Below are 23,784 nucleotides of genomic sequence, written 5' to 3'. Positions count from 1 at the left end.
AATGGCCCCCCTTGGGCCCCATATGCAGCACATGCTAAGTATGTGTCCTAAAAACATGCCAGGGTCTAAACCTTCAACCAAGCCAAATCAGAGTCTGACACATAACCAAGTGTGCTATCCAAGAGTAAAGATAAGCTTGACAGATAGCCATCTCCCCCCCTTGTGACTCAACCCCCACTCAAGGTCCCGCACAGTTTTTTAACCAGGACTCTTTCCTGAGCCCAGCTCCCTGAAAGCTGAGTTCAGTGTTCCAGTTACCCTGAGCGCTGCAGACATTACCGCTCTGATTTTACTATCCTCAGGATTAATCTCCACTCAAAGTCCTCCGTCTGCCTCCGTATCTTAATGGCTTGGCTCCGAAACGTTCTCCCTAGACATGAGAAGAAAGGAGAGAAATAAAATTGAATTGCTATATAATATTCATTTGTGTTTGTCTGTGTGTGTGTACATGTCTGCACGCGTGCGTGTGTGCTTATGTTTGAGTGTGTGTTTGCTTGCGTGCGTGTGTGTGTGTGTGCGTGTGTGTGCGTGCGTGCGTGCTTGCATGCGTGCCCTTGCGTGTGTGTGTGTGTTTGTGTGTGTGTGGAGCCATCACGCAGACAGCCTGTATTGTTCAAGGCGGTCAGCTCGGAGACAAACACATCAGACCTCAGCCGTCTGGTGCAGAGCCAACCTTAGCTTCGCTCTATCGTTACAACCTATCATCCAGCTCCAATCTGGACTTGGCTGATGACAGCTCGTGTCTGAATTCGGCTCCAGCACGTTCCGGCCAACAACCAAAATCCCCCCCCGATCTGCAGAATCCCCCAGACTTACCGGGCGTTTTGTTTTTACTGGAAAGCCATTATCTGAAAGCACTCTAGTGCTGCTCCACACTTGATCGGCTCATCTGTTGTACACCAGAGGAGCCTCTAGGGGGAGGCTGTACGGGGAGCATATCAACTATGGATGGTGGTTTGGTGAAAAAGGGGGGAACCACAAGAAAACGTTGAGGCTATGTCGTCCAGAGATGCATGATGGGTAAAAGCGCAATGATGAAGGCAGAATTGCAGTGTTTGTAAACAAAGGTGTGTCTGTTTGAGCCCTTGTAAACAGCACCCTGAGAACAATCGCTTTTTTTTCCGTCTTGCTGTAGGATCCCAGATCCTGCTCTAAACCCGTGTGGCCCTCATGCCCTGTTGATGACCATCATCTCCTGACCGTCTGCGACCTTGTATCACACCTCGCCAATTTGTTGAATGTGTGAATGTTAGCTGGACAGGTTAGCTGGACAGGTTAGCTGATGAAGGTTAGCTGGAAAGGTTAGCTGATGTGGGTTAGCTGGACAGGTTAGCTGGCAAAGGTTAGCTGGAAAGGTAAGCTGAGGAAGGTTAGCGTGACAGGTTAACTGGACAGGTTAGCTGAGGAAGGTTAGCTGGACAGATTAGCTGGACAGGTTAACTGACGAGGGGGAGCATCTGGCTGACTCAACATGTGGGTGGGAGCAGGGCATGGGAAGTGGGTGACGGGAGAACGGTGGGTGAAATGAGATCTTCAAAGCATGTTTGGAGAGAAATTAATATTTGTTCTTTGGAAAACATTCTAGTGGGAGAAACTGTGCTGAAAGGATAGAACTGTGTGGCTCGTAGCACCACTGTTTTCTTTGGTCAAGTATTCCTCGCCTTCGCTAGCCTCAAGACCAGGTGGCCAGTGGCGTTGGATTTCCAGTTTGTGTGCAGAGACCAAGCTATGTCCCACTGGTTTAACAATCTCTCTGGCACATGTCTTCACTCCACATCATTTTCCCCCACTTGTAAAAGATTTTTATGTTGTTTCAGTGTCGAGAGTTTGCCTTTCTGTTTTTTGTACCTTCCCTCCCGCTCAATGCCCATTTCAGAGGAATCTTTCCATGAAGCTAATGTTTGTGTGCTTTGTTTGGTTTTGTCTCCACAGGGACCTCAAACATAACTTGATCAGCACCATTATGCCAGGAGCCTTCCAAGGTCTTTCTGAACTTCGGAAACTGTAAGTAGACAATAAAAATGATTCACATACCATTCACGCCCAAGACGGCTACCATATAAGCCCACAGCACCGCTACAAACACACAGGAATCCAGGATGCAATTGTTCCTCAGTGAGGACATCACAAAAGGAACGACTATTGAGAGTGTGTTTGTTTTAGGAGTTTCTGGTGAACGTATGGGTTAACATCGACATTCTTTAAAGTCCCAGTAGTCTGGGAAAGAAGCAGGCTTACACACCCCCGTGCATTCAGAGTGCAATGTTATGACAACTCATGACTGGTGTCAGGCGTTATTTGGTGACTCTGGTGTTAGTGTGGACCGCTATGGCCTGGCTGTTGGGCTGAAGGGTTTTCTCTGCAGCTTTCTCTGGGTGCCCTGCATGCACATCCTCCACTAAATCTCTGGGGCGTGTGGCTGGGTGCTGCTGACGTGTAGACCTACTGGTCACATGGAAGGCAACCGGACATCAGTTGGCAACCTCATGTTGCTCATTGTGTTTAAGAAAATAATAATTTGGAAGGTCTGGAAGGCACCCCCCCCCCCCCTCAACTCCTATCACCAACACACCCTCATAACTCTTGCTTGCCTCCTCCTTCCTCGCCTCCACCTCAACCCCCACCCTTCCCTCTACCAGTGTTTTCACTGGAAGGTCTGGGGCTTCTCAAAACAAACAGAGTGAGATAAACACATGCTCTGGACAGCTCTCAGCTGCGTAGCGTCAGGGGTGCAATAGTGCAAGTCCCATCTCTGGTCATAGATAGACATCAGCAGACCCCTCCCCAGGCTGCGGCTCACTGTAACCTAATCAGGGACGAGGTTACACAGAGATCTCTGTGAAGTGACAACTAAGGGAAGGTGACCAGGGAACGGTTTCTGTGCTCTGTTTTCCCTGTCTGTTTGGATAACTTGGTTAACGATCCCTAGCGTTGGATGACGAATGCGATGTTAAGTGTGATGGCGTGCGGCCCCTGGGCAGTACTGGACTCACAGAACGTCTTGTGTTATTGGACTGGGGATTCTCAGGGCTCGGATCCTATTGTAATGGCTTTATTTCCTATAACTACACGGTTTTCGATGAGATCATGTGATAGTCATTTAATTAAGAGTGTCCTTTCCTTTGTCTTGTGTCCCCTACCAGCGACCTGTCCAACAACCGAATCGGGTGCGTGACTGCAGACATGTTCCAGGGTCTTTCAAACCTCACCAAACTGTAAGAGACTAATCGTAACAGCACATGTAAAGCTTTACCTCAACTGTTTGTGATTGGTTTCTGACGCTATTGTGTGTACTAAACAGGAACCTTTCTGGAAACATAATATCTACCTTGGACCCGGGTGTGTTCCAAGAACTACCGTCTCTTAAACTAGTGTGAGTACCAAAGCCATACCAATACTTTCCACAATAATTGATCTCCCCAGACAGTATTTTGTACAACAACATCGACTTAATGTTCAAATGTATTTGAAAGATTATATTATAGTTATTTTTTAAAGTTAATTCCAGGTCTTAAAGTAAGAGCCCTCCCAAGTATTGTGAGTCATACATTGTAATATTCAGACATCATCCTTATCCAGATCTACAACTGATGAGTGAACTTAAATGACTCATATTGCAAAGACAGAGACATGTTTGGCAGGACTTTCATTCATTGAGCCAGACATTTCCCGCCGATGAGGTCCTAAATATGAGTTATTCTGCATTATTAGTCATTTAGTTTTCATACATTCCCGTTAGGTAGGGATTGTTTGCGTTTGAAAGCAGCAGTGAAGACAGTTTTACAGAACATAGTTTTCCTTTATGATATTTTTTATTCGATGAGTAAGCTCAAATATAAACCATAACTGAGCAGACGCCTGCCAGGGAGAAATCCCGCAGGGCGTCTGAAGTGGAGGGGTTCACTCCTTCCTCCTCTTCGCGTTCGACCATGAGAACCTTCTCTTCTCTCACCAGGAACTTCAACTCGGACTTCCTGTCTTGTGACTGTGGACTGCGTTGGGTACCTGGCTTCTTCCGCTCCAGCTCCGCCCGTCTGGGGGACGAGACGCTGTGCGCCTACCCCAGGAGTCTGCACGGGAAGCCCCTTCACGGCCTCAGGGAGAACCAGCTGAACTGCGGTGAGACCCGCGCTCTGACCTCACTGCATATGAATTAGGCGGTTCACCGCTCGCCGAGAAGCGCGGCCTTCTGAACGACACACACTTTGCACTCCCAGACGCATTTTCTCAACATGCTCCCCCTGGGGAGGCTTTTTCCCTTCTTCTTCTTTGGGAGTCGGTCGATGAGATTCAAGTCTCCTCGAGAGCGAGTCTCTTCCCGTGGCTTAAAGAGGGACATATTTCCCCAAGTGGCAGCGGGCTGCCTGACAGCCACCCTGTGGTTTGCCTTTATGAAGTCAGTGCAGTCTGCATCCAATATGGGGGAAGCGGCATGCGCGTAACTGCTTTCTGACTGAGCTAATGACACGGCAGCCAAACGAAAAAGCCACAGAGAATTTAACTTAACTCCTGCGCCTCCTCCTCCTCCTCCTCCTCCTCCTCCTCCTCCTCCTCCTGCTGCCCTGTGTGATCCAGACGGTGCCCTAGAGCCACACACCTTCTCCCTGCTGCCCTCCCAGCGGCAGGTGGTCTTCAGAGGGGACCGCCTGCCCTTCCACTGCACTGCCGCCCTGGTGGACAAGATCACCACCCTGCACTGGCGCCACAACGGTCAGCTGGTGACCTCCGATCCTGAGATGGGCGTGCAGCTGGAGGAGAGTGCAGTGCATGACTGCACCTTCATCACCAGGTGAGCTCCCGTCTCCCTGACGCTTTCAGTGCCCGGTGTTAACTCTGAGATGAACGAATGTCCGAAGGTTGGTTCTGACACATGAACCCTGTGACGGTGGAGTAAACGGCGCTCTGTCTCCTCTGTCTGCAGTGAGCTCATCCTATTTAATGTGCATGTGGAGGCCAGCGGAGAATGGGAGTGTGTGGTGACTACTGGGAGGGGCAACATTTCCCGCACTGTTGAAATAGTGGTGCTGGAAAACAGTGCCTCCTTCTGTCCGGAGGAGAAAGTGAAAAACGACCGAGGAGAGTTCAGGTAATTTGATTATGCTTTCCTCAATTAGGATCAAATAACCCAAACTGCAGAGCATTCGGTCTAAAGGGTTCTCCTACTCAACCGGTGTTTGTCGTTATGAATACCAGGTGGCCGAGAACCCTGGCAGGCATCATGTCCCACCAGTACTGCCTGCAGCAGCGCAACCCCTCCCTTCCCTTAGAGGGAGATAGGGAGCAGAAAAAGGCCTTACGCTACTGTGACCGTGATGGGAATTGGCAGGAGGGTGACTACACAAACTGTCTCTACACTAATCACATCACCCGCGTGCTGCATACCGTCATCCTGGTCAGTACCGCTCTCGCAAGTCAACGTTGTTCTCCGCTGTCGCAAGGTTGAGGTTTGCCTGAAGCCGGACATTGTCCTGGTGTTTCTGTTTTTCAGACGCCAATCAACACCTCAAACGCCATGACGGTGGCCCATCAGGTGCGGTCGTATACCCTGGAGGCTGCAGGGTTCACAGACCCCGTGGCCGTTCTTCACGTAGCCCAGATGATGGAGAAGTTCATGGAGTACGTGACCCAGCTTCGAGAGGTGAGCGACTCGTCTAAAGTGTAGCTTAACAGCCTTCACATTCATTTCCCTATTGTGAGTTTAGATAATACTAAACAGTTGGAGGGTGTGCTGTTGATTGTATTTCTGATCCGTTTTCTCGGTTGTGTTGCCAGCTGTCGGAGGTTCTGGTGGAGATGGGCAGTAATCTAATGCAGGTGGATGATAAGATCCTGGTCAACGCCCAGAGAGAGAAGAGAGCGTGCAGCTCTCTGGTCAACTCACTGGAAACGCTGGCCTGGCCTCAGCTCCACAGCCACGCCCAAGACCTCTCCATGGTATGCATTCCTCCAAGGACACTAACCCCCAAAACCTATAACCTCCAAAATGCTTTTTCCAGCATTTTTCCAACAAACAAACTGTGCATACAATCCTGTTAGATTTCACTCTTACTCTACCCCTAACAGGTTTCGAGAAACATTGTGATGGAGGCCCATTTGATTCGACCTGAATACTTCACCGGCATCACCTGTACCGCGTACCAGCGGCGGGAAACCCCAGGAAGCAGCGTGGGATCAGATGGGTTGGAGTACAACCATGATCAGGATCTCTCCTTTCGCTGCTCCACAGGCCTCCCACAACACTCTCTCACCAATTTTCCCCTGAAGGTGAGAAGCCAGCCGCAGCCAGTCAGACAATGAACAACCTTCCCATTGGTAACCGAATGAAAAAGCACGAGGCTGCACCTGCTTGGAAAAAATGTGTATCAACATCATTATAAAAGGCTTCTGTGTGTGTGGCTTCCTCTTGTCCTTCAGAATTCCATAGCCCTGGCCTCTGTGACCCTCCCGGCCTCTCTCTTCCCTCCTGACGCTCCGAAGACGTAAGCTGCAGTTCGTGCGTTCCGTACAGGATGTTTTTTCCCCCTGCTGGAAACTCAAAGCGGCATCGGGGAACACTTTCGCAGGAGGGACGGTCAACACGCCTGTTATCTTTGCAGGCCTCGTGAGGAAGAATCTCGTACTTAGCCCACAGTAGAGATGGGCCCTGAGAAAGACAAAATAAAACTTCTGATACAAGCATGAAGGCATTGTTTCCTGGAAGAACCATAGAGCCATGCCACCAAACTCACATGTTTAACCTCATTTGGTCTCTTCTTACTATCATGGTCTCTTCTGTCTTTCTCTTACTATCTTGTTCTCTTTCTGTCTCTCTCTTACTATCTTGGTCTCTTTCTGTCTATCTCTTACTATCTTGGTCTCTTTTTGTCCCTCTCTGACTTTCTTGGTCTCGTTCTGTCTCTCTTACTATCTTGGTCTTGTTCGGTCTCTCTCTTACTATCTTGGTCTCGTTCTTCGCCTCTCTAACCATCCACCGTCTCCTTGTGTCTCAAACAGAGGGATGCAGCATGTGGAACCACTCAGAGCCCATATGGGGTGTCCCTAGCGCCACTTGTCCCCTGGCACGGACCCAGAGGCCGCCCAGTGGAGCCTCCCGGGCCTGGAGAAGCAGGGAGGCTGGAGCCAAGATGGCTGTCAGCTGGTCCACACTGACAGCAGCACTTCAACCCTGAGATGCACCGTACTTAGCAACTATGCCGTTTTACAAGTAAGAGCAGACCTTTTTGTATTGTTGATTTCATAATGTATACTCGGTCTGCTATGATTCAAGTGTGATGCATGAGTGTACCAAATCTGACCAAACATGAATTCATTGATTCTCCCCATATTTTTGTTATATATATATATAATATATAATATCATTGGTGATTTTACCAGGAAGTGCAGACTTTCCAAACCCCTCGGCTATCTCAGTGAGGATACTCCACCCGGTGGTCTATGCGTGTACCGCAGTGCTCCTCCTTTGCCTATTCACCATCATCATAACGCACATACTCCACCACAGGTAGCCTATAAATCCACGTGTTTTTTGCACAAATACGTTAGCGCTAACTTCTCATCTCATAATTGGTTTGTTTATTTCTGCCTATATCCTCTGCCCACAAAGTTCAATATATATATCGCGGAAAAGCTGGCACACGCTCCTCAATACCTGCTTCCACATGGCCATGACCACAGCCATCTACGCCGGCGGCATTAGCCTGACCAGCTACCCGGTGGTGTGCCAGGCGGTAAAGTCCCTCCATCTGACAGTCTGAGCAGTTCATTCATGATGCAACGTGTTGAAGCACGGTATCTGACAGGCGTCTGTGTACTCTGTGCAGGTCGGCATCGCGTTGCATTACTCCTCGCTGTCCACCCTGCTGTGGATCGGAGTCAGCGCCAGGGTGCTCTACAAAGAAGCGGTGTGGAGAACGCCGCGGCAGCCGGAGGGGGAGCCTTCTGTTCCGCCCACCCAGCGACCCATGCTCAGGTCAGTGGGACCAATCAAAGCCGGACAATGGATCCGACCCACCTTCCTCAAGTCCCCGTTGAGAAGCTGGCTGTTGGCCGTGAACAATGGCCAGTCTTTCAGGCAGATTTCTGTGACGCTAGCGTCGGGCGAGGCCACCCAAAATGAAAGCTAATCAAAGGCTGCCGTTGTGCCCAGCGACCAAAGCCCCTCTGTGTTACGGCAGACCTTGGAGAGGAAATGGTAGTGGAGTGGAATGGTGCCATGAGACACAGAACGCCACAAGCCCAGATGTACACTATGAACTCGGGGTAGGGGTCTGGGCGCTGATGTGAATGTCTGAACCCGTCGTAAATCGTTGCAGGGCCGTGTTGAGGGGGAGGGGGGTGGTTGTACCGTCTCTCTCTCTCTCTCATTCTCTCCCTGGTCCCACTGACCCCATGGCCCTGCAGCTGTGATCGTCACACTGTCGAGCTGACCTCTTGACGCTCGGAGCCACCATCCTCGTCTCGCCCCCACAGCCACATGGGTGCCGTCCCACACAGCAGACACACGGCTGTAAATCAGGGCCTCCGTTGGGCTCAGCCTGCTTGGCCTCTGCAGCACTCCATCAGCTCACAATGTGGAGGAACAGACGCTCTGTTGAGATCACAGAGAACCACAGAGAAATCCAGGGGAAATAGCTCGGACAAACTTGGAACGAAAATCAGTGTGCATACGCACCATTCAAAAACAAGTGCATGTTCGTCGTTCTTTGGTTCAAAGCATTTTTTGTTCCCTACCATCGCTAAAGGGGTAGGCAATAAATTTCACAAGTTTTATTTTTGTTTTCGTTTTTTTATTTGTGGCTGTCTCAAGCCCGTCCCATCATGTCATGGTGACTGAATGAAATGATTTAATGGCCTACCTGGCTTTGTAGGGAGGCCTAAACGGAGGAGTGGAACTTCTTCTTTTGGATTTATTCCAAATCGAGCCTCCTCTGCCTGGTTGCTCCAAACTGCCTCCCTTTTGCTTTATTGTCTTTCTTTTTATGTTCCTTTAGGTTCTATTTGATAGCTGGTGGAGTTCCTCTCATCATCTGTGGGATCACTGCAGCTGTCAACGTCAACAACTATGGTGACAACAGCCCTTAGTAAGTCCTCCTCTACTTGCCCATGGGGAGTTTGCCAATTTACCCTGACTGTCTGACTGCATTTCTTTTTAGTGATGGGACAGCACATTTTGTATATTTCTTTATGCATACACTTTTGAGGTTCTAGTATTTTGCCATGAATTCCTCCATCTGTCCCACAGTTGCTGGCTGGTGTGGCGCCCAAGCCTGGGGGCCTTCTTTGTCCCCGCTGGCCTGGTGGTGCTGGTGACCTGGATATATTTCTTGTGTACTGTTTTCCGCTTGAGGCACCGTGTGGCCAAAGAATGCACCGGCACCCCCCTCTCGTCCCCTGTGGCCGAGAGCCTGCCCGCCCTGTCCGGAAGCACCAGCCTCCTCTCCACAGACTCCGCCGCTGCCCCGACGACCCCTGTGGCGGCTCCTGAGGACCAGTACTCCCTTAAGGCCCAGTTCTCCGTGCTGGTGGTCACCCACTTCCTGTTCATGGCCCTGTGGTGCTGTGGGGCCATGGCCATGTGGCTGAGCGGCCACAGCAGCTTGCTGTTCAGTTGTCTCTACGGATCGCCGCCACCACCTTGGGGGCGTTCCTGGTTGGTGCACCACTGCTTCCGACGGGCTGGACGTGCAGGCCTCGTGGCTCGCCTGCTGTCCGGGCTACCGCCAGCCCCAGGGTCCCCATCCACCTACACGCAGGCCTGCAACCGCCGCAACGGGGTGCAGACCTCGGATCAGGGCTCCCCAACTGTTCATCGGCTGTCACCCTCCCGGGGACTCCCAGAACTCCTCGTCCGCCAGGTCTTCGTCCACTCCCAGCGGGATCAGCAGCGTGGGGCCCCGGGCCCTGCAAACTCACCAACCTGCTACAGGTGGCTCAAGAGCACTCCCACCATGCCCCCGCCAGCCCCCAGCGAGCGCCCACCACGGCATCCACACCCCGGCGCCAGCACCGACAACGTCCACAAGCCGTCCCAACAACCATCTGCCCATCAGAGCCTCGATGGCGCCGGTTGCATCCCCAGAGGAGTAAGGTGAGTAGCAGAACTAAACAGGGAGCAGCCATTACCACCACCGGGGAGAAGGCAGGGGGCACTACCGTCTCAAAGCCCTGAGGGCGTGCGGCGGATGGCAGCCTGGGCGCCCTGGGGACCCAGCGGGTCTGGAGAACTTGAACTCCTCTCACGGCGTCCACAAACACGCCACGAGCGAGAACGGCAGCGTCCACCACAGCCTCTCGGAGAACCAGGCTGGCCTGCTGACCAACGGGCGGCCGGTGGGGGAGCCGCTGGCCACCAGCCCCTCGGAGGGCAGCGACGGGGGCAGCAGCGGCAGCCGCAAGCCCTTTCCCCTCCCGCCCGCCGGGGCCAGCAGGGCGGCCCCGCAGGGCGCCCAGAGACGCTGCGCTAGCAGGGACAACTTAAAACTGGCCGCTGCCGCCACCGCCACCGCTGAGCGAGAGACCAAGCGCTGCTCCTACCCCCTCAATAGCGTGTGCGTGGCGGTGCCGGGCCCCGCCCCGGCCCCCAACGGCACGCTCAAGAACTCAGGGGTGCCAGAGCACCAGGAGAAGGACACCAGTGGCACGGACCAATCGCAGAGCTCGGTGGGGATGAAAAGCGGCTTGTGGAAGAGTGAGACGACGGTGTGACGGGCGGTGCGTTGACTCTTGGTGCATGGCTGCAACCTGCAGGTGACTTTGTGTACGGTTCTGGTTTTGTTTCCCCGGCTTCCTAAAGTCGGTAGGTCACAACATTTCAGTATTTAAGAAGAACTTACAGCAAGGCGTCCACTACCTGAAACTATCTTCCCTCTGTAGTGTAGTCAGACTTAGCTGTGAAGGGTTAACATATTACAGAACTTTCGTCATTTTCAAAATGTAGGATGACTCATTTACCTTTTTCATTTCACATGCAATCGTACCAGCTCATTTCTTAAATTAACATATGATGTTAATTTTTATCTGTAATTAAAGCTTTATTTTATAAGTTGAAATGTTCTATGCATATTACCTTTAGCATGAAATGGAATCCAAGATAATCCATTTTCCCAATGAAGCTAAACACAGTTGCTCTGTGGGAAAAGCTTTTGGTCTCTTTTCTTTAAGTCATTGTTTGTGAGTTATTTTATATGCACTTGCATTTGTGTGTGTGTGTGTGTGTGTGTGTGTGTGTGTGTGTGTGTGTGTGTGTGTGTGTGTGTGTGTGTGTGTGTGTGTGTGTGTGTGTGTGTGTGTGTGCGTGTGCGTGCGTGTGTTGTAAATGAAGGCTAGACAGAACCTTTTGAATATGGCGTTTCATTCTGTTTTACATGTATGTATTTACACCAGCACTGATACAAAACCTGCCTTCCGTAAATAAATATTTTAATTGGTTCTATTCCAATTCAATGGCGTTGCTTATGAACTATATTTTTGGTTTGCAATGGATCTATTATTGACACACAAATGGACGTAGACTGCCCCCTGCTGTATGTTAAAGAAAATTCTAGTCGAGTATTCATAAGTTCATATTGTCAACGTCGTAAACGGATGAAAATAGCCCGGGGTTTATTACCACAATTTACGAGATGTTATCGGTGGCCTACATTGTATGCCAAATTATGTTTTCCGAGTTGAGCTTCCTACTTGTTTTAATTCCCATGACATGCGTAATAAACCTTAGGCCTATGATAAGAACTTATATAGGATTTTTCTGGAAGGGTTCACCAATAAAACACACATATTGTCACCAAAACTGACAGTGAATGAAATGTCTATAGGAATTGTACTTAATTCTGCCATGTTTCCGAGGTAGGCCTAATCTATTTGGGGTTGAATTACAGATGTCCTCAAATGTGTTGCTCTAATTTAAATAAGGTATACATGCATATTGTAAATGATATTCCAAACAATAAAGCCAGATTTTTTAAAACCATTACAATGGCAATGTGTAAAACAACATTAACTATTTATTCAAGCTTTAAATGTGAGGGATAGGTCCAGGGAGCCATGCCCTCAGGCCTTATTGTGTACTTTGTGACCTAAACTACAGAGCCGTAAGATCACTTAGATAGTGGGCCTAATATATAATTCATGGCATCGAGAGCTAATTGATTTGTCCATGCCATAATTAAACGTCTGAAGAGTAGCCTACTACTTAGCCTAAGTTATACATACTCAGGTTCGACGTCGCTATTACCTTAAATAATCAATATCCTTTATATCAGTGGTCCTGTCATCATATTATTACTCAGCATCAATTGAATCCTGCGTCTTTTTTATATAGGCAATTTGTTTAAGTCACATGAGATATTGTGACCGTTTGGTTCAAATCTAGTTCTGCTTACAAATACGGATGTGCAATCGGGAGACAAAAATAAGGACAGTGGCGTCCACCTAGACAGGTACACCGATACCCAATCTGTCATCCGATTCTGCTCCTGCGCAGTAACTAACACAGATGATTTATTTATTGCTGCGCAACGTAGAGCACGAAGAGACTGGCGAGGACTTCAGCCAATCAGGGACAGGGATGGCGGGATTGTGGGAGGGCGCGTTTTATCTCGACAGGGAAGGGAAGCGTTTCTCGATTCTGCGCTGGTCGTAAAATAACATAAATACCAGTTGAAGTGGCGTTGGTCGCGTCGTAGCAGTGAAACAATTATATATGCGACGTGCTTGTAAACCCTTTTACTAACTCTGTCTGTGTGACACAGCGGTAGGACGCCGAGCCCTGCCTGGAGGTAATAAGACCTCAGCTTCCTGGTCCGAGGAGAACCAAAAAACCTTCCGAGGCTCAGTCAGAGCTTCACAGAGCTTCAGCATGTCGCTGGCAGACCAGAGCCACCAGTTCTACCCCACTAGTGTCCAGGTCACGGTGCACCAGGCTCGCAATCTGCGCACTAAGGGCAAGAACGGGACCAACGATGCCTACGCCATCATCCAAGTGGCCAAAGACAAGTTCTCCACCTCGGTGGACGAGAGGTGCATCGCCCCGGTGTGGAAGGAGGAGGCTTCCTTCGAGCTGCCCCTGTTCCACCCCAACAACGCGGAGAGGTGCCGGCTGAACGTCATTGTGATGCACCGGGCCCAGGTGGGCCTGGACAAGTTCCTGGGCCAGGCCGTCATCAACCTTCTCAACCTCCAGGACCAGAAGCTCAGCAAGAAGACCGAGTGAGTTGAGTTGTTGTCTTCTCCCCGTTTCAGAAACCCTTCCAGGCCTGCGCTTATGTTGGAAGACGTACGGTGGCTGGCATCGATGAAGTTTGATCTGAGGTTTTATAGGGTCCTTGGATTTGTAAACGTAACGTTCTGTGCTTCATTCGATAGGAAAAGTCCGGTAGGATCATGTTGAAAGACATCTGCTGATATACTTGCATTGCAGGAGGTCAGGACCTCCACTGTTTACATGAGGGTCGTGTGAGTCCTGAGGCCAGGGGGATGACATTGACTGATTAGACTCAAGATAAAGTGTTATCTTTAGTCTCCTTCTAGCCAGCCTTAGGCCAGACATGATGAAAACAAAAAGCACTACCTAATTAATACATTGTTAATGTGACGATAACAATAGGTATCCACAGATACTCTGTGAATAACCAATAAGTGATTTTTATTATGATAGAGTACAATTTTAAAATAACTACACATTCCAAGTATATAAACATAAGTGTCTATAATTGTTTTCCTGTAAGCTTCTTTGATAGTCTTTTAAGCTGAAACAATAGAACCCTTTTAGGTAAATCTGGCGCTGGATGTTTTTTTTAGGTGCTTTTTGAATTGCTTGTAATGTTGGGCAAAAGAATTCAAACAAACCAAACATTCAGATTGGTTTTTACATTACCATTTAACGTGTATTAATTACCGGTGAATGTAAATGGACCTGGTGCTTTTGACACCGACCATTTATTGTTAGGCTGACCTCCAGGAGAGCCTACAGACTGTGTAGATCTCCAAGCGGTCTGACAGAAATATGCGTGCGAGGCTGGAGCTTATCAGCCTCATAGTGGGAGACAAAACATTAGCACTGAGATAACAATCTGGCCAATTAAATCCCTTTTTTTTTTCTCTCTCTCTCTCTGATCTGCTGCGGATCGGTTCTACTGTAATCTTAAGAGGCTTCTCCAAACAATTCAATAGTTTGGGATTCGACAGTTAATCGTAATTGTATCCATTTTTTTTTTTGAAAAGTACACTTATTTTTAGTGTCGCACATTTTCCTTACCCCTCCCATCCAACAAATCAGGTCCGACATCCCGTCAGGGCGTTCACATGAGTGGAACGGAACGGCTGACAGAGTCATGATCATATGAAATAACACTGACGTGGCTCTGACGTGGGTTGGATCCACACGTTCATGGCATTGAATCTGGGCTGCTGCCAAACAAAGGAGCAAATCCAGGAATGATCTTGACGAAGACAAGCTGCCGAATGAGACGCACACAGCGCTGGGTGTGAGAAATGGTCACATTATCTCCCCTGTTCTGAGGCCCATTATCAGCCGGCCAGGGGGCAGTCCTTCAAATCCCAACCCAGCGCCGACCATTACCTCATCACCTGTGAATCATAAGCTAGCTCTTATCTGGTGTTTACTCAGGGCATTTTTACAGGTCTGTGACGAAAGTTCATCGATAGATTTTCCTTCGCTCTGGGTCACCTGGCTATCGGTCAGCTCTCTCTCTTTCTTTCTCTCTCTCTATTCCCCTCTGGTATTGCTGAAGCCAGGTATTATGTGTTAATGTTGTGCTTTTGTCTCCCAAGAAACGGGCAGTGTTGTGTCCCCTGATGTGGTGATGTGGTGTAAGCGAGTAGAAGGTCTTTCTGCCACAGCACATCCCCCTTTGTCCATGGCAACACAATGCTGCTAGAGATATCCACAATAGACGAGATGAGATCATATGAGCAAATGCTGTGGCGTGTTCCAGTAGAGGCAACCATTCACTCATGAAATGATTGCCTTTGCTGTTGCAGTTTCATGTTTCATGTTTTGTGTCGTGCTGCATATAGTCCCTTATTTGAGTCAGAGGACGGGGAGACAGAGTAAAGCAGCCCTTCACATTGTCCTCTTTTCGTTTTCCTACAAAATGAACACATTTAGGTCGGTAATTCGGACAGAAGGTCAGTTATTATTGGGCCCGTTGATGATTTATATTTTGGTGTGGAGCCAGACTGGTTTAGCTAAAAACCAATCATTGTTTCAGAGTTGAGCCAATGTTTTAGGAAAATCCTGCCAGAATTCAAAGTTTTTTTCTGGTGCCTGTGGTCTAATTTGCTTTGGGCAAGTTATCCAGTGTTTATTTTATGCTTTGCTTAAGTAATATTTTGAAATACGTGCCTTTACCTCAATAGGGAAAATGTAGTTGAATGGTTTCTTTTGAATGTTAGATATTGAGTTCAAGTAGATACAATTTAAAATGGGCTGAATGCATGGGCCTCATGTGGAACTCTTACAGGTTTACTTCTATGTCCACTAGAACACAGGGAGACCCCAGACGAGGTGAAGAGGCGGAGGATTAAGGGTTTATTAGTTTTCTTGTGCCTGGCCCTGGCTCAGCCAAGGCTGTGTAAGTGGTCTCAGCGTTAGCCCGAGCAATACAAGCTGTTGTTGTTGGCCTGCGGGGTTATTATGAGAAAAGATAAAGAATGTCGAGTTGGGCTTCGCTCAGCCTTTATTGTGAGGCCTGCCCTCAGCTCTTCCAGCAGCTCTCCCCCATGTGTACCACATTTGTTTTGTGTAATGTTAAAGCAATGTTTCCTGTTTGTATTAATCATCTCCAGAATACTTGTTCCTGCTATTTCAACTGCTTGACATTATCTGTGCACTAAGGCACTGCTCTCTGTTCAGAGTATGCAGGGGCAATTCACTGTTTAGTTCTTAGCAGTGTTTCTCTACTCTCACCTTTGTGAGTTTTAACCTTTCACCTCATCCATGGAAGGGAAGGCTTCTCATTCAGTCTGTACAACTGGATGTTTGTCTCCTGTGCTTGAGAGGGAAAGTAACCGCCGAAGCAAGAAAATGAATGTGGCATTGTTGCGTTGTGTCATATTTGACACAATGATGTAGCACATTATCGCAACAGGAACTTATTGGAAGTTGCATGAAGGCATGACTAACTGACAGTTTCCTTGTTCGTAAAATGATGATGGCGTTTGGGCTGTTATGATTGCAGGCCCTTTGCAGAGCACTTACATTACCCCTCCAAATAATTGAGCGATGCTGTGGTATTTGAAGAGCTGTAAAGCAGACTTGTGTGTGTGTGTTCTATTTATAGCCAAGTGCTGCCCCCTAGGGTTTAAATGCTCTTATTTTAATATATACTTTTTATTATTTATACACCATTAATAACAAGGGGTGATGTTATATATTAGCTGATGGAAAAAATATTGTGTATTCTCTATTATGTACCTAACATTATTCATTTTGTAAAGATTAGACCAGTATTCAGTATTCACTGCATTGTGTGCGTCAATAGATTAATATATGTTAGAATATTGTTATTATAATGAAACACATTTTGAAAATAATCCATTGTCCCGGTTCTGTTCCAGCTGGTTCCCGCTCTTGGATAAATCTGGCAAGGACGACAAGGCCCGTGGAGAGGTCCTGCTGGACATCCAGTTCCTGAGGAACAACATGTCCGCCAGCATGTTTGACCTCTCCATGCAGGACAAGCCCCGCTCCCGCATCTCCAAGATCAAGGACAAGGTGCGCGGCAAGAAGAGGGACGGCTTCTCCGACTCGGCCTCCGCCATCGTGCCGCACGTGAGCAGCATCGTGTCGGACAGCGAAGGGGAGGCCGACGCCCAGTCGCTCAACCAGTTCCCTGGGGCCAAGAAGAAGTCCAAGCTCCAGAAACTCTTTGCTCCCAAATCGAACCTGCACAAGAACATCTCCCAGTCAATGTCCACCCTGGGCAGCCAGCCGTCCAAGGACTCATCTCTGAGCGGGAGCCGCTCCTCCGGCCTCAACGTGGACTCCCCCGAAGGTAAGCGCCCACTCTGCCTCCTTGTTGACACTAGCTTCTGCGTCTGCTCAGTTGTTGTGTGCTGTGTACACAATGACATGTCCTGTTTGTGTGCTCTGCTCCCGTAGGGAAGAAGAAATTCAAGTTCCTGGGCCACAAGCGCACAGGCAGCAACGACAGCAAGGCCTCCCAGGGGCCCTTCTCCCAGGGGCCCTTCTCCCTGCTGGGCCGGCACAAGCAGAGCGCCAGCGACGTCAACAGCGTGTGCATCAACGGCAGCCACGTTTACGCAGAGGAAGCGGAGCCTAAGACGGGCTCCACCCTCAGCCTGAACAGTTCCGGCAAGGGCTCCGTGGAGGACTTCCACACGCTCAACTCCCAGTACTCCATGGATTCCATCAAGGGCTCGTCAGCAGCGTCTTCCAGGCAGGAGGAGGTCCTGGAGCAAAGCAACCGGCAGGAGCAGGAGGGACAGGAGGAGGAGGAGGAGGAGGGACGGCAGGCAGCCGAGAAACGTAGAGCAGAGGACCTGAGGCTAGCGCAGGGGGAGGAGGAGGAGAGAGGGAATCAGCAGTCCGAGGGCAGGAGGCTGCAGGAGCTGGAGGAGCAGCGGAGATACCGGGAGGAGCAGGAGAGGCGCCAGCGCTTGCTGGAGGAGGAGGAGGCGAGGAGGAGAAAGAAAATCATGGACGAGGAGGAAAGGCAGAGAGGCGAGGAACGCAGGATGCTGCAGGCCATGGACGAGGCGAAGAACGAGGAGGAGAATCGCCGGGAGGAGGCGCAGAAGGCGGAGGAGAAGAAGCGGCAGGACGAGGCGTCCATGAGCGAGAGGCTCTCCACTCTGTTCGGTATCAGCCGGAGGAAGGAGGAGAAGAAGGAGGAGGCTCAGCCTGAGAGAGAGGAGCCTGTGGCAGCTCGAGGTCTGGAGCTCCATGCCTCCCAGACCAGCAACCCCTTTGAAGAGATCTCCCTCAGCCCAGAGGCCCAGAACTCCTTTGAAGAAGCCCCCCCACCGAAGACGGTCCGCAGCCCCCAGACCCTCTCGGCGGGGGTCTTCCTCAACCGCACCGCCAAGGTCTCTGCGGTGAAGCCGAGGTGAGTTTCATTATCTTGTTGTTCTCTTATTGTTGGTCTGAGATCAACAATCGATACCATTGTTCACAGCTTGAGTCAACACTGTGTGTTGACACGTTTGGTGGATTATTTTTGGTGGATGACGTAGAAACTTCTATAGCTACAACTTCTATAGTATCCTAATAAAAAATAAAAAAATGAGGGAAAGCAAAGCTATACTTATATAAAGATATCATATTTAGCATTAAGTTGGCTCTGGTTTCATCGCTGCGCTGCTGTAGTGATGATTTTGAATTTGCATTCACTGGATCGTCTACATGAGGAAGTCAAGCACCATGTGATATGCAAATGAACATTTTGCGAGAGAGCGAACGCAAGAGTGCGAACGAGAGCGAACGCAAGAGAGCGAAAGAGAGCGAACGCGAAAGAGAGCGAACTTGAGAGAGAGGGAGAGAGAGGTTGTTGGTTGTTATTTTGTGTTGCCTACTTCGTGATCATCTTGCTACGCTGAGCACATTTTCTCCAACCTGTTCATCCAGTTTGGCCGCTGTGCCGGTTGGTTTCTGCTGGAACTGGGCGTGTCATCTGCTGGTATGGAGTGCAACAGGTTTTGGCCTCTTCTCACTGGACTTAGTGTGTGTGATCATTCAAGGGTTAGGGTCTAGTTATTTGGAAACCATTCCTTCCCATTGGACTATCATGGTAAGAGTGCGTTTTCCATTGTGATTACGTTATATCTGTTCTAGTTATGTTGCTGTTTGTATTGTGCTGGATAGTGTTGTATTCGATTTGAAGGTTATCCGTCTTGTGACAAAGAGTCTTGAGCAACAAGCTAAAGGTGTTGTGGTTGAATCGCTAATGTATTACAACTAGATTATAATTGATAAGAAGGAATAGTTGAGGAATTTATAGTGAATTTATAGTTTTATTTGCTAAAGATTTGAAACCATGTTTAAGATAAAATCAACCAAGAAAGGTTTTGGGTTGATTCGAATTATTGTGTTGGTCAGAAATTGCACAACACACAAGCTAGCAAAAGAAGCAGTGTATTGTCTTCTTGGCTGATTTTATTAAAATGTTATATTGTTTAGGAAAGACATCTAGAATATTTTGGAGTTTAAATTGTACAAACAAATTGTTTTAGTTGATTTACCATAAGATTAAGAGAGACATGAGAGACATGAATGACTTTAGATTGCTTAAAAAAAAGAAATTACCATGAGTAATTATTCTTGCCTCATTTACTAGTTGATTTGTCTTCAAATTACATTCAAGCTCAGTCAATTAGCTTGTGGAAAGATAGTTTTTCTTTGATACTGTTTTAGCTGAGACATTGATGGTGGATGGAGAGAAATTTTTCATGGGTAGTAACATGAGACAGGAGTGGCACGTGTTTACTTATTTATTGGTCACACTGAATGTGGGGACTTTGTTTCGACTTTCTGCCAGATTGTTTGAATGCCCTGAGCCATGCTCTTCAACTCTCCATACCTCTGAACCCACCTTCTGCAGCAGCCCGTTTGACATCGCTGGCCTTTTCGCTCTGCTGAGTCTGCACCATTCAATGAGCTGGACCACCGTCCTCCATGTCTGAGACGAAGAGGAGAGGCCCGGTGCCCCCCACCTACGCCACGCCCGCTGAAGCCCGCTCCCAGATGGAGAGGTCCCCCAGGAACTGGTCTGCCTCAGAGGGGCCGGTCCGGGCCATCGAGAACCCGGCAAACATCGAGTCTGACGCATCAGCGCTGGGCAGAAGACCGGCGCTTCCCCTCCCGGACTATGAGACGCTGTTCCCCAAGAAGAGGCACGGGGTGCAGGGGCAGACGCGATGGGATCACCTCATCGCTGAGGTCAATCAGAAGACCAGGGACCAGCCCGAGGGCTTCCTCGGTGAGGAGATGAGCGTGGACGGTCCAGAGGAGAAGAGACCGGATCGGCAGCACAGACCGCCGTCTCGGTCCAGGCAGAGCGACGGCGAAGGGCAGAGGCCGGCCGACCGCGTTCCTCAACCTCGGGTTCATGAGGCTAAACCCGTTTCATCCAAGAAGATGCCTCCGCCGCCTAAACCCGACACAGCTCCACTCCAAAGACCCACCGTAGACTACAGTCCAAAACAACGGCAGAGCCCTGGTAAACGCCCACACGGCTGGGCAGAGGCCAAACGCGTCGGCATTGCCAGGGTTTGTTGGCACTCAAAACACCGAGCAGAGAAGTCCCCTTAGGAAGGGGGAGGGAGGGTGTTGGGAGAGAAGTGTCAGCAGTTGCTATTGAAGGGCGAAACTCTTCAGCCCGCGGTGGTGCCCAATATACCCAGCCAAACGGCTCGGGATGTAAAGGACAGACCTGGCCGTCAAAGAGGTGCCCACAGCCAGACCCAGGCAAAAGGTTGTCAGCATGGAAGGAGAAAAGCAAGCAGATGTGCGAGCAACAGATTCTCTGAAAAGCAACAATCCTCATCCACCAAACGGACAAGAAGCTGAAGGACAGGCGAGGCATTCCTCAGAAGAGAGCTTGTGTCCAAAGATTTGTGGGCGAAATCTGAGCAAAACGCCAATGCAGATCATCTTTTTACAGGCAAGGTACAAGAAGAGGCAAAACTGGAAGATAAGGGAATGACTGCAGACGATTTTGATCAACTTTTTGCTGCAGAAAATCAAAGTGATCCTTTGACAGATTTTATGAAGGTGACTCTGAAAAAAAACTCATCAGCAGTTTGAAAGAAAATTCATGGACTTGAATCAACCAAATCCTTCTTTAAAAAAACGGCTTTCCCAGAGAGGTAAAGCGACGCTTGCAACCCACCCTCCGTCCAGCAGCGTAAATGTCAAACAGGAGCCTACGTTTCATGGGGACGCCACCACACCCATTGCTGTGGAAAGGCTTGCGTCCATGAGAGACCGGGATGACCGCTCCGCTCGCCTCAAACGGAGCAGAATGGACTGAGAATCCTCTTGCGGAAGACCCATTTGGGACGGACCCGTTTGCGGGAGATTCCTTCAGATCTTCCGATCCCCACAGGCTGTCTTTGGATGAGTCCGGGTCCGAGGCAGAAGGGCCGTCTGGGGGGAGGAATCTCTTGCGAGCCTGGGTCTCGCCCACCGAGGGTCAGTCTGCTGGTGCACAGAGTGTCATTGTTAGCGGGCCAGCTTCATCTTTTCGCAGGTGAGATGGGCCTCACATATTGCCTTTTGAGGACATGGCACGGTTATGGTCAGCTGATGAGGCCTGATTGGCTGGTTGATTTGATTTTTGTTTGGATTTTCTCTTTGTGACTGTGCTCGTATGTATGGATTTAATTCTGGGCTGGTCTCTCGAGGTGATGGTTAATTGTGTTTTGGTTTCATTGGGAAGAGAAGGCGGTCTTTAGTTAATCTTTGAAACGTCTTTTTTTTTTTTTTTTTTTACTTGCACGTGCTTTGATATAGTGTTTGGTCCTGCCTCTGTCCTGTTGTCAAAGCCCTCTCAGTCGTCTTATCTCTTTCAAGCTCCTTTTCTGATGTTGTTCCCCATCTCTTTGACAGGCCTCATCCTGTGAAGCCCATGAGCTCAGCTGAAAACCAGTTCCCCTCTGGCTCCCCAGCTGTGAAGGACATCAGGATCCTTGACACCAAAGCCGCCCACATCAAGGTACCGACTGCTTCCCGAGAGTCAAGGGTTCTTATTCCCAAACGCGTTGGCAGTTACTTTGTAAATTCAGGCCCCACCAAAGTTCCAAAGGGCCGCACTCTGTCGGTCGCTCTCACAGAACAGACGGCAATTTCTTACACTTTAGAAGGCTAATATGAAGCGGCTGCACACATTAAATATTCATTTTTTTAATGCAAACAACAAGTGACTCGATGGGAAGTCCTTTCAGAGTTCATCGCCGATGGTGTGTGGGTGTGTGCATGTGAAAACATTCAATGATTTACAATGCAAATACTGCTGCAGTGGACATCCACCGGGAAGGCTGTATAAATGAAATGCTACAGCCACGCTCTACCGTCCTTCTTAATAAGAAATTCACCTTCTCTCCACCCCAAAGGCGGAGGTCCTGGCGGAGGGCGCCGGAGCCTACACCCAGCTCACCCAGGAGGAGCTCATCACGCTGGTGGTGAAGCAGCAGCTTGAGCTGACCAAGAGGAAGAACAAGATCGCGGAGCTGGAGGAGTACATCGACAACCTGCTGGTCCGCGTGATCGACGAGAAGCCAAGCATCCTGCTGGGGATCAGCTCCAGCAAGCCAGCGTAGGAGAGGGGGAGAGCCGACCCGTACTGAAAGCCTCCTTCTCTTTGTGCTGCGCTGTGCGGCAGTCGGTTTTCCCTGTTGGCAACACAATCTATGACGATGAAGGACCTTCATTCGTCTAGAGTAAATGCACTTTCTTTAGTCTCTGGTTCAGATAACGATGTCATATCGGTCTGACACGGCTGGACGGTTTTTAAGCAAATAGATAATCACAAGTCATTAGTCCCGCAGCGATCAACGATATATTCTAGTTTAGAGGGCGTTCGACCCTATGCTACAGAGACCTTTAATCAAATAATAGATAAAAGTGATTTCCACAATCATTCTGGCTTCGTTTGCCACATCTCCCAGAGAAAAACAATCATTATGGTCCCTGCTGACTTCTCTGCTACGAGTTATTACAGCCGATCAGTTTCCTGGCTTTATTGCACCGATATCCTGTAGCCAATTTCACAACACCACACGCCTTATTGTTTGGTCTTCCAGTGGACTCAGGCGATTGCTTTTGTAGCTCAGATGCTGTATAATTGTATCTGAATCATGACCCTTGATATATATTTTTCACAGTCGAAAGAATAATTCTGTCATTACAAAACTGCAATCTCAATGGTAGAGTGCCGTAAATACTGTTGGTTAGGTGGACGATGCTGAGCCAAAAAGGCCCGCTCTGTAAAGAACCCATGCAGCCCTAGTCTTATTACTTGGATAGCTTTGTTGGGCTTTTTTTTTCTTAACCAAAGTCCAGGTTTCTTATACCAAATATCTGTGAACCTTCTCCAAGTGTTTCTTAATTTTGTAATCAGTTACATTTTGTTCTAAAAAGTTGAATAACACTGTGCCTATTTCTGCAGTATAGTTGTCATTCAGAAAGTCAGCAATAACAAGGTAGGCTGCTAGTGGCAGCCCTTTATTCATGATTTGTACCATGGACATTAATGTGATATGAATATGAATATATATATATATATATGATTCTATATTAATCATTTTATCAGTCCACTTATGCTATTTAATCCCTTCAGCACACTATATTTTTTTCTACTATAAAATATGTTTGCATCTCCTAAGCACATATATTTATGCAATAATGAGTGAGTGCACGGTTTGTTGTAAATATTGATGAGAGATTAATAAAAAGACCAAGAAAGGAAAGAAACAGAATTGGATAAAGGAAAGATAATCGGCTTGTTTATTCTATGCATTGTTAAAGTCTAATATCCAGCGAGGCCTTTTGACTGTAACCTCCAACACACTAAATAACACGTAATCACGTGACCGTCTTTTGTTTAGTAATGTTAGAGCAATAATAACTAACAATAATGTATGTTGATGTTGATATTGGATTGTGCCTTCAAATAAAGTGTTACTCTTGCCTTACAAGTGGATCATTGTTGAGTACAGGCCTCTGTGTACCTTAATGACGAATCAAACTGAATTGAATCTTGAAAGTATGTCTGTGTGAAAAGCAGCTCTGGTTCAGTCTTTACA

General features: G+C 48.6%; 3 protein-coding genes across 4 annotated transcripts in view; all 3 read left to right on the top strand.

Moving 5' to 3' along the window:
* adgra2 (adhesion G protein-coupled receptor A2) overlaps window positions 1-11,968 on the top strand; it is a 42,645-nt gene extending 30,677 nt beyond the window's left edge. The window contains 22 exon segments of the mRNA XM_030357919.1: window positions 1,933-2,004; window positions 3,144-3,215; window positions 3,302-3,373; window positions 3,956-4,119; window positions 4,576-4,789; window positions 4,922-5,086; window positions 5,194-5,392; window positions 5,489-5,638; window positions 5,773-5,934; window positions 6,064-6,264; window positions 6,415-6,567; window positions 6,569-6,601; window positions 6,996-7,031; window positions 7,034-7,227; window positions 7,379-7,501; window positions 7,604-7,727; window positions 7,821-7,969; window positions 8,991-9,080; window positions 9,242-9,674; window positions 9,676-9,888; window positions 9,890-10,109; window positions 10,112-11,968. Of these exon segments, the coding sequence (XP_030213779.1) occupies window positions 1,933-2,004; window positions 3,144-3,215; window positions 3,302-3,373; window positions 3,956-4,119; window positions 4,576-4,789; window positions 4,922-5,086; window positions 5,194-5,392; window positions 5,489-5,638; window positions 5,773-5,934; window positions 6,064-6,264; window positions 6,415-6,567; window positions 6,569-6,601; window positions 6,996-7,031; window positions 7,034-7,227; window positions 7,379-7,501; window positions 7,604-7,727; window positions 7,821-7,969; window positions 8,991-9,080; window positions 9,242-9,674; window positions 9,676-9,888; window positions 9,890-10,109; window positions 10,112-10,704 (3,832 nt within the window). The 3' untranslated portion in view covers window positions 10,705-11,968.
* Window positions 11,969-12,572: 604 nt separating this feature from the next.
* On the top strand, window positions 12,573-23,691 carry rab11fip1a (RAB11 family interacting protein 1 (class I) a). Its single transcript, XM_030357915.1, has 5 exons — window positions 12,573-13,206; window positions 16,579-17,015; window positions 17,123-18,089; window positions 21,590-21,695; window positions 22,093-23,691. The coding sequence occupies exons 1-5, from the start codon at window positions 12,857-12,859 to the stop codon at window positions 22,297-22,299; spliced, it is 2,067 nt and encodes a 688-aa protein (XP_030213775.1). The 5' UTR covers window positions 12,573-12,856; the 3' UTR covers window positions 22,300-23,691.
* Window positions 18,103-20,403, top strand: LOC115545099 (uncharacterized). 2 transcript variants are annotated; one of them, XM_030357918.1, is made up of 2 exons: window positions 18,103-18,770; window positions 19,518-20,403. In XM_030357918.1, exon 2 carries the CDS (start codon window positions 19,655-19,657, stop codon window positions 20,288-20,290), a length of 636 nt encoding a protein of 211 aa, XP_030213778.1. In that variant the 5' UTR covers window positions 18,103-18,770; window positions 19,518-19,654; the 3' UTR covers window positions 20,291-20,403. The 2 variants fall into 2 exon arrangements, with proteins under 2 accessions (XP_030213778.1, XP_030213777.1); XM_030357917.1 differs by having other exon boundaries at window positions 18,105-18,770; window positions 19,581-20,403.
* Window positions 23,692-23,784: the final 93 nt, after the last annotated feature.

Source organism: Gadus morhua, chromosome 6 (assembly GCF_902167405.1).
Source record: "Gadus morhua chromosome 6, gadMor3.0, whole genome shotgun sequence".
In the NCBI taxonomy this organism is placed as follows: Eukaryota; Metazoa; Chordata; class Actinopteri; order Gadiformes; family Gadidae; genus Gadus; species Gadus morhua.
This window is presented reverse-complemented; position numbering and strand designations above follow the sequence as displayed.

What these genes read in the sequence shown, in the direction of transcription:
- rab11fip1a (XM_030357915.1), top strand. Translation starts at nt 12,857, where the DNA reads ATGTCGCTGGCAGACCAGAGCCACCAGTTCTACCCCACTAGTGTCCAG. An exon ending in CAACGTGGACTCCCCCGAAG is followed by an intron (nt 17,016 to 17,122) that starts GTAAGCGCCCAC and finishes CTGCTCCCGTAG; the next exon opens with GGAAGAAGAAATTCAAGTTC. An exon ending in GTCTCTGCGGTGAAGCCGAG is followed by an intron (nt 18,090 to 21,589) that starts GTGAGTTTCATT and finishes TCTCTTTGACAG; the next exon opens with GCCTCATCCTGTGAAGCCCA.
- LOC115545099 (XM_030357918.1), top strand. Translation starts at nt 19,655, where the DNA reads ATGTCTGAGACGAAGAGGAGAGGCCCGGTGCCCCCCACCTACGCCACG.